This window comes from Lepisosteus oculatus, chromosome 20 (genome assembly GCF_040954835.1).
Source record: "Lepisosteus oculatus isolate fLepOcu1 chromosome 20, fLepOcu1.hap2, whole genome shotgun sequence".
NCBI classification, from domain to species: domain Eukaryota; kingdom Metazoa; phylum Chordata; class Actinopteri; order Semionotiformes; family Lepisosteidae; genus Lepisosteus; species Lepisosteus oculatus.
The window spans coordinates 4,486,087-4,499,024 of record NC_090715.1 but is presented as its reverse complement, the minus strand read 5'-3'; the positions used below and the strand labels follow the sequence as shown (position 1 = coordinate 4,499,024).

Sequence of the window (12,938 nt, the reverse complement as noted above, 5' to 3'; positions counted from 1 at the left end):
CACCCCTCTCCCTCAGCCCACTGAGGGCAGCAGCCAATCACATTGCTTGCCTCAGAGTGGCCAAACACAAGAGATCAAGGGGCACCACAGCTAAAGAGTACAGCCTCGCACAGCCTGGACACATCAACCGAGCAACACAGGCAGAGATGGCTGGCTGGAGAGGACAGCTCACGTTCCCACTGCCTGCAGTGTCACAAGAGAAGAGTCAGAGATGCGCTATCTGCTGCACAGCAAGAAATATCCCTGCTTCCCATTCTGGGCCTTTCTGCCGTTTGTCATTGCATTCTAAACTAAAAACAGTCCCCCAATTTTACAATACACTATCTCAAAATGAATGTATTGTGTTGTTTTGTGTTTTTGCATTTTTGACTCCAGTTTGTTCTCATGCCTCGTAAATAATCGCTACAGCTGCTCTAACTGAAACACATAGTTCTCCATTTACTGTACAAAGTCATCATCATGTGGGTAACCAGTGTTGCATCAAACAGCCTACTACAACACACAGCCATGGGAAGGCTGTTTTTAAAAGCAAGCTGTGCAAGGTGGCTGTGCTTCAGCTTGGTTTTTAAGATAAGAGATAAGATCACTTTATTAGCCACATACAATTTCTTGCATTAGGAATTTGTCTTTTCACACACTCCAGTTTGCTCTCCATGAGACACACAGACGGGGAGAGAAGCTTGGGTCAGAGCGCAGGGTCAGCCATATTACAGCACCCCTGGAGCAGTTGGGGTTAAGGGCCTTGCTCAGGGGCCCAACGGAGTAGGATTCCTCCGCTGGCCACAGGATTTGAACTGGCAACCTTCCAGCCACAGGCACAGATCCTGAGCCGCAGGGCCACTGCTCTGCCCCTTTTTCTTAACTGCGGAGGGGGGCCAATCAGGATAAGATCACTGTAGATGTGTCGGTAACACACCTGCACGGTGGATTGACACAGGGCAGCTCCTTTGATCAAGCCTACATTATCATTTTTAATTGAGCTAATGACTGCAGCATAAACAAAAATATGTCTTGCTTGATGAGACATGCAGCTCAGCACTATGCATAATAAGTTAATGTCTTGGAGTGCCCCAGTTCCTGCAGGGAAAACAGGCTTTTCCCCTGACTCTGATAAGGAGATTGTTCCACAGACCTGAAGAATAAAAGTGTATGCAGGGCCAGAGCCAAGTGAATAATTAATACAGAACTGGATCATTATCTTTTACCACCTCTTCTCTGATTAGGGGGCCCTGTCTGATGGCTTAGCCCTTTGTAGATAACATTTCACCTACATTGGCTTATTTGCTCAAGGTAATAGAGGAAATTCAAAGGCTTTTTCTTCACCTTTTGTTTCCAATAACAATAAGCAATTTTAATTTAAAGGGATATTCAGTCTGGTTTACAATACATACGGTAATGGGCATATCCCTATATAATGTCTACAATTTTAAGTGTTTGTTTGCCTTGAGTGAATTTTTTTGTATTTTTGCTGTTACACCTTTTGCACTGTTGTAGGGATTTGCTTGATCAGCGTGTCAATCAATCAATGCTGCAATCAATAACTTTGATGCAATTTGTCTGACAGGTCAAACACACCTCAAGAAACAAGCACACACAAAGACATAAGGCAGACTCAAAAATCTGCTTGTACACCCCAGAAAAGTAATGTCAAATCTCAGAACTTGCTAGCTCTCACAGTTGCATCGAATATTCAACTTTTTGTCTGCTCCTTTGTGTTTGCATGCTGCTTTTTCTTGAAGTACAGGACTATCGGCGAGCCAAATTATTCCAGCACTGAAACTCCACCTGGCAACTATACAATAGCTCTGGCCTGAGAGGGGTGGGTACAGGAAACCTGACCTGCTCTGCATGCCTCTCTGAGAAAAAGAACTTAAAAAAGAGAAGGTTAGAAAAGAGAGAAGTACATTCTGCCCATGTAGCCTGCACAGTAGTTAGTAGTTAAATGATCCCAGGACCTCATCCTGCTGTTTCTGGGAAAAAAAACAGGGTATCGGCTGGGTGGGGTTGTTCCAGACCCCTACCATGCTTTGTGTAAAGGCATGCCTCCTTGTCCTGATTGGAGGATCTCATCCAGCTGTTTCTGGAAAGCAGCCAGGGGATGAACAACATGGCCCGGCAGCTTGTTCCACACTCCCACAACCCACAAGTAACTCAGAGAAACTACAAAAGGAGTTTTAAGAAGCAAACCTGCTCTTCCTCAAGCAACTGAGCTTAACGCATTGCTCTTTAAACATAGGCGTTATTGTTCAATGTGCTCCTTCAAAAAGAATAATGCATGATCCTCCGAAAAGGTACCCATACATCAAAGGTTCCTGTTCCTTTGATGTGGGACTGAAGATCTTATTTTCCCCTAAAGGTCTGACGAGGGGCTCTCCTGGTGTGTGCAATGTTCCCGACTTTTAGAGCAATCAAGAACCCCTGAACATTTCATTCAAATTTAGCAAAGCTGTTAAGCAAAGCTCTTAAGAGTCATCCCATTTCATGTCGCTGGTGAACCTGATAAGCCGCCCTTGCCTGCTTTCTGTGGTTTATCAGGTCAGCCAGTGCCTGCAGCTTCATTCTGAACTGTTAGTGGCACTAATATTATTTTCTCCACTCTTATTATCTTTTTGTCAGGCCTTTGTTTTTCAGAGCACTCGAATGGACGTCTGCCGCCAGCTCACACAGCTCCAGCGAGGTTGCCTCTGAGTGGCATCAGGACCTCCTGACGTGCAGCTCCGGCCACCCGCCGCCAGTGCTGAGGTCAGGGGTCGAAGGTCAGAGGAGCTGTGGGCCTCTCTCCACTCCTGCTGGGATCTTGACTGGATCTGCAGCAGGGGCATAGAACTACAAGCAGAAGTACCCTCCCCTCCCAAATTCTGACTGACCTACTTCTGTCTTTCAGTGTTACCGTTCACATGCAGTAGACGTCTGGCCATATTGCTCTCTCTGCTTTGGGACCGTAAGAGGGCTGACAATGAACTTCAGAAGTTCAGTTTGGTTCCACACCACTGGCTTCAAGTTATTAAACAGCCGGGGGCTCTGTACTGCTGTGCCCTTTCAGAAATGGACAGAGATGATGACCTTTAATGACCTTCCTCCTCTGAACACTTTTTGAGTTACAAATTGTGCCACTTTCTCTCAAGTATGAACGCAGGTTAAACAGTAGTTTCAAATTCTCAAGGGAGATGTAGAAACAGATAATTAGCATACATAAAGATAAGTCGCAGATGATGCGATATAGATCTGAAGCTACTCCTCACAGTGAAACAAATGCTGTGAACCTTTTCTCGAAATAACATTTCTCAGGGAAGCAGTTCATTTTAAAACGTGATTCTAAGTGATTTGGAAAACTACCTCCATACATTCAACATGTACTACAGATCCAGACTATAACCAGCCCATCCCATGCAGTGGGCATCAGTCCTCTGGTGTTTGAAGAAGTTGCCAAACAGATGTGGAACCAGGAATGTTAAAGGAGAGAAGAAACGTAACAGAAAGCTTATTCCATACTTACACATAAAGATCACAGAAGCAAAGTAAAGCTCCTGAACAGGGGAGGGAGATGAGTTCTAATTCTGAGTTATCCAGTGTTGCAGTTCAGTGTGGGAGTGTGAGACTCGGAGGGTGGGATGCATTCCTCATTGGGACATAATACTTCTTTTTTTGTGCTGTGGAGTAACTATGTGTAACACACGTCCTGGAGTGAACCAGGTTCCTTGGTAATCTAAAGCAGTGGAAAGAGACATGTTTGTCCTCCGCCAATGGTTGCCCATATGCCATGAATGTCCAATGCTGCTGTCCACTGGAGTCCGCCCCCCCGTCCCAGGACAGTGAGAGGGGAGGAACATTGTTCTCAGACAGAGAGGCGGAGCAGATCAGCTCCTCTCGTTGCAGGTGGTCCCTCAGACAAGAGGCAGGGGATGCTGGACTGGCACAGACCCTTTCTCCTCCACACTGCTGAGTCTCCTCCAGCCTCCTGCCCGCCTGACACTTGGACAATAGCAGCAGAGTCACTTGCCTTTATGATGTTAAGTATGGGAGGATAAGGACTCATCTCACATGGATTATGATGGCTGAATCTGATCTAGAGTAAGATCTCCACTATGCTTTATTTAGATGGTACTGGGGAACATGTGGCTACTTAACCTATTGCTCACATCTTATAAAACCAGGTGTCTTGAGCTCAAGAATGATCCTCCAAGAGACATACTGGAAGTTCACAGCACTGTCTGCAATCTACACTCAGCACCACTAGGTGGCGATATGTCATACAGGCCTTTTACCAGTGCTAGTTTAAAACTGTTTCTCTGTCAAACACAGCCGATTTGCGTGTCTCTCAGATATTTGTAAACGCATGCACACTTATTCTTGTTAATAATTGTATTATTATTATTTCATAACTCACAGCTTAGGTGATGGGTCTTCCTTGTTTAGCAGAGTCACATCGAGCTGTAATTTAAACGTTTCTATTTACGACATAAATAATGCAAGCAGCCGAACTATAGCCACTGTTACAATGTAGCCCCACTGTAAATCAGTATTTAACTAAATATACAGTTTCCACCAAACATATCTCCTGATTCAGTCATTCTGTCCTTAAAATGATGTATCACCAGTGAGTTCCTCTCTCCTCCTGTGATTCCTCTTCTTTGAATTGTCTGGGTGTTTTTTTTTCCTCGTGATTTTTTTGCAATATAAGCTAAACCTATGCGGTTTGAGTGCAACACTTCTGCAGCTCTCCATTTTTGTGCTCTTAGTTAAAATGTCTCCCTTAACTGGATCTTGCAAACTGTGTTGCAATGTTGACTCTGGGATTTTAGGACAATTTGTTTCATTTTTTCTCTCTTTTGAGATAACGTTTTGTCACAGTGTTTGCTGGCACCGCACAATGTTTTGCGGGCACCGCACTCAGTTTTCTGTTTAAGGTGAATTTAAAAAATTCTCTTTCATTTCCTTAGAAAAGTTGGAAGGGGCTTGTTGTTAGTATCAACCAAGTTCCAGTTAATTTATTATTAATAATATTCTGCCTCCATGATGGCTGTTCAATATAGATTTTTAAGATCTATTTAGTCAGGAATTGTAGCAGAAGAGTATTAATTGGCAGGCTGAGGAAGGACAGCAGAAATTTCTGTATACTGATGTTCTTGAACGTGATGTACTTTAAGTACAGTATTTTTTAATTCAAGGATTGAATGCCGAATTTGGACGAATGTCCAAAAGAAGAAGGTGGATCGATCATGTGCATCAATTAACATTGGAGTGAAAATTAGCAGAAACTGCAATCCCTCAGGACCTGGGCTGAGAACTGCAGGTTCAGAAGGATTGATTTCTTGGCTTGGCCCTCATGTTTCATACTGAAGTCATTATCAAGTTACCCTCAGATGTTAAACCTGTTAGTAACACCATGAATTTGACCAGCTGAGCTATTTTGTTTTCTGCTTACTCTGCTCTGTTAATATTCATCATCACCAAGTCCCTCTAAAATCATAGCATTACAGCGGGAATGTTGTGGTTTTATAATGATTTGTGTTAAGAGGAAGGGTCTGGGTGTCCAAATCTGAACCTTCACAGTCCCTTTTCAGACTTTGAAAACTGAAGCTTTGGACTTTTCACCTGTCCTCCAGGTGTGTTCATGATTTTGGTAGCATGTGCATAAATGAGTACAATCTAAAGGCTATTGATATTGTCAAAAGCCAATTAGTTCACCAAACTCACAAAGTTCAGTTTTTATCTGACCTGAGAGCCACACAGCTCATACCCTTCATTTTATGTGATCTCATTTTCCCCCTGATTACCTTTCTCCGAGACAACTGGGAGCAGTTTTTGCAAGCATCCATCACAGTGACAGTATTTTAATTTTCTTTTTGCATTTAAAAAATATTTTTGGTGTGACTGTTTTGGGGATTTGCCTTTTTTCTCTTGCACTTGTCCTTTCTGTTCTGTTTCACCCAGGTCCCAACAGCTCTGTTAATGTCCTATCTGCTCTACTCCCAATAAGACACAACATGAAATTATCATGTTGCAGGTGTTCTGTTCATCACGTTTTTCACTTTTATTTGAAGAATTAATTGAGGAACTTTTACTATCGACTTAACGACGGTGAAATACAACTCTACAAATGGATAATTACCATCCTCTATCTGAAGAACCAGCATAGAGTTTATGTGATTGAAAATGTTGCTGTTCTGATTTTTAATGTTGTTCTAGAGACTATTGTTCTCCCTTGATTACACATGGTTCTGCAAATGAATTCACCAGGTTCTGGAAAGATGCCCAAGCACTGTAAAGTTCAACAGAGAACCTAACATCACTTGGTGTTGACTTGAGTCCAACAGGTGGCCACGTAGAAGGAGGAGCTCACGTGTATATACCCCTTTAATACCAGGGTACAGAGTGCAGTGGAATAACAAACAGCCACAATGCTGGGCACCGTGTTTCTGCTCTGGATTGGAGTCTTCCTCCTCTTCTTCCTTTGGAAGACCAGGAGGCCAAAGAGCTTCCCTCCTGGTCCTCAGCCTCTTCCTATATTTGGGAATCTGCTGCAGCTGAACCTCAAAAATCCCATGAAAGACTTTGAAAAGGTGAGAGAAAAACCCAGACTAAAAGTGCGAATTCTTAGTCTAAAACTGCAGAAATACTGCAGGGAGAGGGTTTCTCTGAGTGGATCTAATTGTGCACATACCAGAATTGCTTTGAAAGTTGTCATGCAAATCTTATTGTGTCCATTTGAAACAGCTTGAGATATTCTGCCAGGGACACTAATGTGCTTCAAACATTTGGCTGTGTGTATAAATCCAGTGTGATTTACACAAGGAAACATAAATAACATTCTTACTTCTCTTTGCTTGGAAAGGCTTGGCTGCAGGGTAACATGTTTGTCTGCACATGCTTGATGAATAATATTATCATTATTTATTTACTGAAGTATTGCATCCTTAATAGTTTGAAGTATTTTCTGTTATATTCTGGAAGATCACACCAAAGGATTACATCGAAACACAGAACTTTCTCATGCAGAAAAAGAGAATTGCAGTGCATTAAAGATATTTCTTAGTTTTAATTAAAAAATAATATTTTCCTTTGAGTAAGCTTTGTGCATTTCATACTCTGTGCACACTGTAGGTCTCTCTTGTCCCTGGTACAGGTCTGGGGGTACAGGTCTGGGGGTGCTTAGTAACCTGTTTCTGTCCTGTACTGTGTTTAGCTCTCAGAGCGCTATGGGAAGGTGTACAGTTTCTATTTTGGAGGGAGGCCAGCTGTGGTCCTGCACGGGCTGCATGCAGTGAAGGAAGCTCTTCTGACTCAAGGGATCGAGTTTGGTGGAAGACCTCAGGGGTTCTTAGTCAATGAAGTCATCGGGAATAAAGGTAAAAGAAGGATTTCTTCCACATTGCCTGAAACTTGCGCTTTTTATTGCTGGGATTATTTACAAAACTTGCTGCTCTCCTCTATACAAAGGTGTCTGATGTCACCTATCTGTATGTTGCCAGCAGACATTCATTTCTATTTCAGTACATGTTATTCTCAGCTGTACAATGAGTGAGAGACTTTGCTCTGTTTCAGGACCTTCTTAAACCTGGTTATGTCACAGTTCTGTCAGTGAGAACTGCAGGAGAGGTACAGTATCGCCACCTTGTGATCAGTACCCCTCATCACTCAAGTCTGTTTTCAGGTGTAATTCTAGTCAATTATGGTTCTGCCTGGAAGGAACAGAGACGGTTTTCTCTGACCTGTCTGAGGAACTTTGGGCTGGGAAAAACATCCATGGAGGAAAAGATCCTGGAAGAGGCTTCCCATCTCATCTCACACTTGGAAAAGTGCTCAGGTACAGACAAAGCCCCCGAAAGATGGGTTAAACACATGTGCCTGACCCATTATAAGTGGTCTGAAAGCTCCATTATCAGAATCTATTGGATCTTTATTTACATAACTTCCTAGAACATTCTAATACAGAGAGACTGAGAAGCAAACCAGAGTATTCTAACATCAAGGAGGATAATGCCATAAAATGAACAGAAGTTCAAGTGGTCTGTGATGAACTTGTGTCCTGTTTAGAGAGAATAATCTTGAGGTCTCAGTTCAGCCTTTTGTCCAGTTATTTCAGGACAGGATTCCTGATGCTTTACCACAGAAATCACTTGTTTGCTAATGGATGGATTCAAATATTTCATCATTTTCATCCTCAAAATCTTCCAACTATTTTGTCTAATTCAGGGTCAGGGGGGAGATGGGGCTATTCCCAACAGGCACTGGGCGCAAGGCAGGATGGGACACCAGTCCCTCGCAGGCCACACACAGACACAGACACATTCACACCAGGGTCATTTTTCCCTGAATCGATTAACCTGCCAGCGTGTGTTTAAACTGTGGGAGAAAACCAGGTCACACAGAAGAAACCCATGTGAACTCGTCCCCAGTGCTGTGATACTAACTAGTGTGTCACCAAGCCACCCATCATAATTTATAAAAAGATACAAACGAAGAAATGCTGTTTCCAACATTTAAGCAATTTATGATGAAAACATTTCTCTGCTTTAAAATAATTTTCAAAACACTGGCTCCTACACTCCTGTCTTCAATCTCGTCTGTGCACAGGCCAGTCCATGGACCCCAAAACCCTGTTTCACAATGCTGTGTCCAATATCATCTGTGCCATCCTGTTTGGAGCTCGATACAACTACGAAGATGAGACTTTTCAGTCCCTGATACGCATGGTTTGTGAGATTACAAAGATACTGAATGGTCCCTGGGGCATGGTATGTCTGCTCTTGAACATTCCTAATATTTCCTGTCCGCACTGTGTGAAATGTGGAATATTAATGAATGGAAATAAAGGAGCCAATAAAGAAGGAATTGAATCCAGTGATGCCTTTCCTTCCCTACCATGTTCAGAGTCACAGGTGGAAGGCCAAGACTGTCACATTGTGTCTGAACAGCAGAGTGGGAGTATCACGTGAAGGATCACAGGCCACAGAGCAATTACACTGATAAAGATGCTGATCCGGAGTCCAGACTGAGCTGTATGGTCCAGACAGACATTGTAATCTGGTTCCAGCTTGACTGTGGACTGGATTTCCCAAGTGGTTGTGAACATTTGACACATGGTGGTTGGGTTTTTATTTGTCAGTCAGGGGCTTCTTGGTCCTCTGCTTTTCTGGGAAGCAGAGACTCCTGTGAGTTGTCAGGTGCCTGCAGGCTGGCAGTGACATTGCTGAGGTGCACCACTCCTGTGGACTGAGGTACCGAGGTCACAGAGAGTCAAAATGTCTGTGATGGGAGGGGGCTACTGAAGTCACATCTGAACCTGCAATTACAAATGGATGAGGTATAATATAAAAATAATTAGTGTGTCCAAATGTATGGCTCTAAGACTGGCACACCTAGTGGTCTGACCTGTTGTACATGCAAGTGAACACCATCATCACCAGGGCTGAATATATTTGGAGGTGGATGTATATATATATAATAATGTTATATGTGCCCTGTTAATATAATAATACTTACACTTATAAAAACCTTTTCCAGACACTCACATCAAAGTGCTTTACAGTTAATGGGGACTCTCTTCCACCACCCCCAGTGTGCAGCCCCACCTGGATGATGCAGTCATAGTGCTCCAGTACGCTCTACCCACACCCACTGTCAGTGGGGAGGAGAACAAGTACCCTGTGGCTTGTGTGCTCATACCTCCAAGTATCCATACATTGTCTCTGCTTGTTAGCCTTGAAATCTACAGTCACTTCAAAGTCTGTGTGCAGTGCACTGTCCTATAGAATGAATGCATCAGGAGTTCTCTTCTCATTCTAGATTTATGACACAATGCCATTCGTGAGGCGCTTGCCCCTGCCTTTCCAGAAGGCCTTAAAAAACATGCGTGATCTAGAAGCCTCAACTTTGGCAAAGGTGACCGAACACAAGAAGACACGTGTCCCAGGACAGCCAAGAGACTTCACTGACTGCTACCTCGATGAGATAGACAAGGTACCGCAGACATTTGTACCGCAGACAGAGGGCAAGATAAGAAGGTTCTGGCTACACATAACGAGCAATTACTGATTGTCATGAACCTGAGAGGGGTTTACCACATTACCCTACTTAAACCTTGAGTAGGGGACATGAGAAGTCTGATTGCACTGAATAAGACTGAATGACTTAAATGGGCTCCTGGCGGTACAAACTGAACTTGAACATGAACTTGAACTTTATGGCCATATGTAACCAGTACATGTACTGGTACAATGGAAAGTCTCTTGGTTGTTAAAACAAGTGTAAAAACACAAAGTGCAGACAGTGCATCAAGACAATATACAAACAAACACTAGACAATGTACAAGTAAACAGTTTAAATGTAAACAATGCAGACATGTAAACAATGACTGCAGATGTGCAATAAATAAAAATATAATGAGGTAGATGGTGTAGGTGTGGGCCGAGGGGCATTGCCAAATGTGTTTGCCAATCACACTGCCTGTGGGTAGAAGGTATTGAAGAATCTGGTGGTAAGTGTCCGTATGCTCTTGGTTGTTTTGCCTCCCACTAGACCATTAACGATCTTTCCCTGCTGTCTCTTTGCTGTCAGAGAGGGAGTGACGACTCTTCCTTTGACGATGAGTTTATGGTCGCCCTCCTGTTGGACCTTTTTATAGCCGGAACCGAAACCAGCTCCACGACTCTCCAGGCAGGCCTGCTGTATCTCATGTTGCACCAAGATGTTCAAGGTCAGTGAGTCACTGCCTGGTCAGGACATCCTGTGGAATGAGACACAACAATGAGACAGAGAAGAAAGTGTTGTTATGTAATCAAAGCAAGAATTGCAAAAATTAAGGGGTAAGCAAACTATCTTAATTATGATTGAGTATTATGCCTCCAATTGTATATTTCTTACAGCAAATCTTTTAGCTTGCAGTTGTCGTGTCCCCTGTGTTCTAAACTAGCAAAGACATGGCTCAGAGAAATAATTCTGAGTAGCCAGGGGTCTTAGGAACTGACTGCAGACACTCAGAGTAAGGGTTTCTGGCTGACAGCTCTGTCTCTGCTCTCATCAGCTCGGTGCCACCAGGAGATCGACTCAGTGCTCGGGGGGAAGCAGCAGATCTCCTACGATGACAGGCACAGAATGCCCTACACACAGGCCATGATCCACGAAACCCAGCGCTATGCCAGCATTGTCCCTCTCAGTGTTTTCCACGCCACCACCAAGGACACACAGCTGCTGGGCTACAGCATTCCTAAGGTAGGGTGCAATGCATGGTTATCTCCTGCATTTCAAGCATGAACTAATGCTTACATGAGGAATTTGCTGTTTTCATATAATCAGTATTAGTAAATATGTTGACCTATCTGGCATGGAAGACCTAAATACAATAAATAGTTGCCAACAGTTTTTCGAATACTAGATTAATCGCCCTGTAATGTTCTTCGGTCTATCATGAGTACAAAAGCCTTGTTTCAGAGAAAACTGATTTCAGCTGAACTTCTATTGTTTTTTCCTCTGCCAAAAGAGTTTTGACTGTTTGGTCACAGTCAATGCGTGCATGTTGGAGTTTGGACGTGTGAAGAAGCACATGTGTAAAAACTGTCTGTCTTAATGTTGGATCTTTTCCTCATTTTGCGGTTCCGTTGACCTGACTCAGGACACGATCATCATTCCCAACCTGAGCTCTGTGTTGCACGAGGAAGCCCAGTGGAAGTTCCCTCATGAGTTCAACCCCTCCAACTTCCTGAACGAGGAGGGGGAGCTTGTTAAACCAGATGCCTTCCTGCCCTTCTCCACAGGTGAGCCCCTCCACCGTGAAAGGAAGAATGTAACCTGTGCTGATGTTTAGGTTTGGAGTTTCTCTTTAAATCAGTGCTTACCATCACTTGTATATAACGTTCATGTTTCTCACTTGTCTGCCGGTAAGCGAGATGTTAGAGTGCAGGTCAAGTCAGTCCTGCTGGCTGAACACTGCCTTCCTCTGGCAGTGAGAGTTCAGGGGAAAGTCTGTGGTGGAGCACAATTGACCCATGATGCATTTCAAAGCTGTGGTTGCCAGGGCGACAGAGAGTGGCCCTGAGGTCACCGCTGAGCTGGGCTTCTGTCCCACAGGGCCGCGGGTTTGTCTGGGAGAGGGCCTCGCCCGCATGGAGCTGTTCCTCTTCTTCGTGTTGCTGCTGCGTCGCTTCGAGTTCTTCTGGCCCAAGGACAGTGGAGAGCCGGACCTGGAGCCCCATTTCGGGATTGTCCAGGGGCCTAAGCCCTACAGGCTGGGGCTGAGGCTCAGGGGAAACCAGGGAGGCTGAAGAGCAGGGCCTGGTTCCCCTCACTATGCCCTGTCCACAGGATTGTGCAGCCTGGGGCTCCCTGTTCCTACAGGTTTGAGAACTAGTAGGGTTAGAAATGGGAAATCTTTCTGAAGATAAACATTGTAATAATATAATCATTAATAAAACACAAACACTTTCAGTGGTTCGTATGTACAGCCTAATGAACAAGGCAGCATAGCCTTGCTGTCTCTGGTATCTGTACAGTGGCAGAAATGCAATCGGATTCTTCAGATTGGTCAGTACTATCTTACTGTTAAAGGACTGTTTACCTGATTTTTCTAGTGAAATTATAAAACCTTCTTATTCACATTTAATAAATCTCAGATTTACATTTGATGTTTGCATTGTCTTTATTTCATTGTGCTATCAATTCATGCTGAACGTGGTCACGCAGTGTGAAGCAGGAATATCCAGTATTAAGGGATATATTGGGATGAAAGGAATTATTTGCAGCCATATGAAGAGGAAAGTACACCCTCTTAAGATTCTATGGTTTCATATATTAAAACATATCTGACCATCTCTGAAGTCCTCACCACTCCTAACAGAGGATAAATCTAACCTCATGTGACAAACAACACATGCACATTTTACTTTGTCAATAGTCATTAAACAGATATATCAGGCAACATTCAGAGGCCTTGTGTGAA

The 12,938-nt window shown here is 43.6% G+C and overlaps 1 protein-coding gene across 2 annotated transcripts; it reads left to right on the top strand.

Moving 5' to 3' along the window:
• The first annotated feature begins 6,366 nt into the window (after positions 1-6,366).
• Positions 6,367-12,624, top strand: LOC102691778 (cytochrome P450 2D17-like). 2 transcript variants are annotated; one of them, XM_069181328.1, is made up of 9 exons: positions 6,367-6,563; positions 7,187-7,349; positions 7,655-7,807; positions 8,578-8,696; positions 9,790-9,963; positions 10,562-10,700; positions 11,028-11,215; positions 11,616-11,757; positions 12,071-12,624. In XM_069181328.1, exons 1-9 carry the CDS (start codon positions 6,402-6,404, stop codon positions 12,262-12,264), a joined length of 1,434 nt encoding a protein of 477 aa, XP_069037429.1. In that variant the 5' UTR covers positions 6,367-6,401; the 3' UTR covers positions 12,265-12,624. The 2 variants fall into 2 exon arrangements, with proteins under 2 accessions (XP_069037429.1, XP_069037428.1); XM_069181327.1 differs by having other exon boundaries at positions 8,578-8,738.
• Positions 12,625-12,938: the final 314 nt, after the last annotated feature.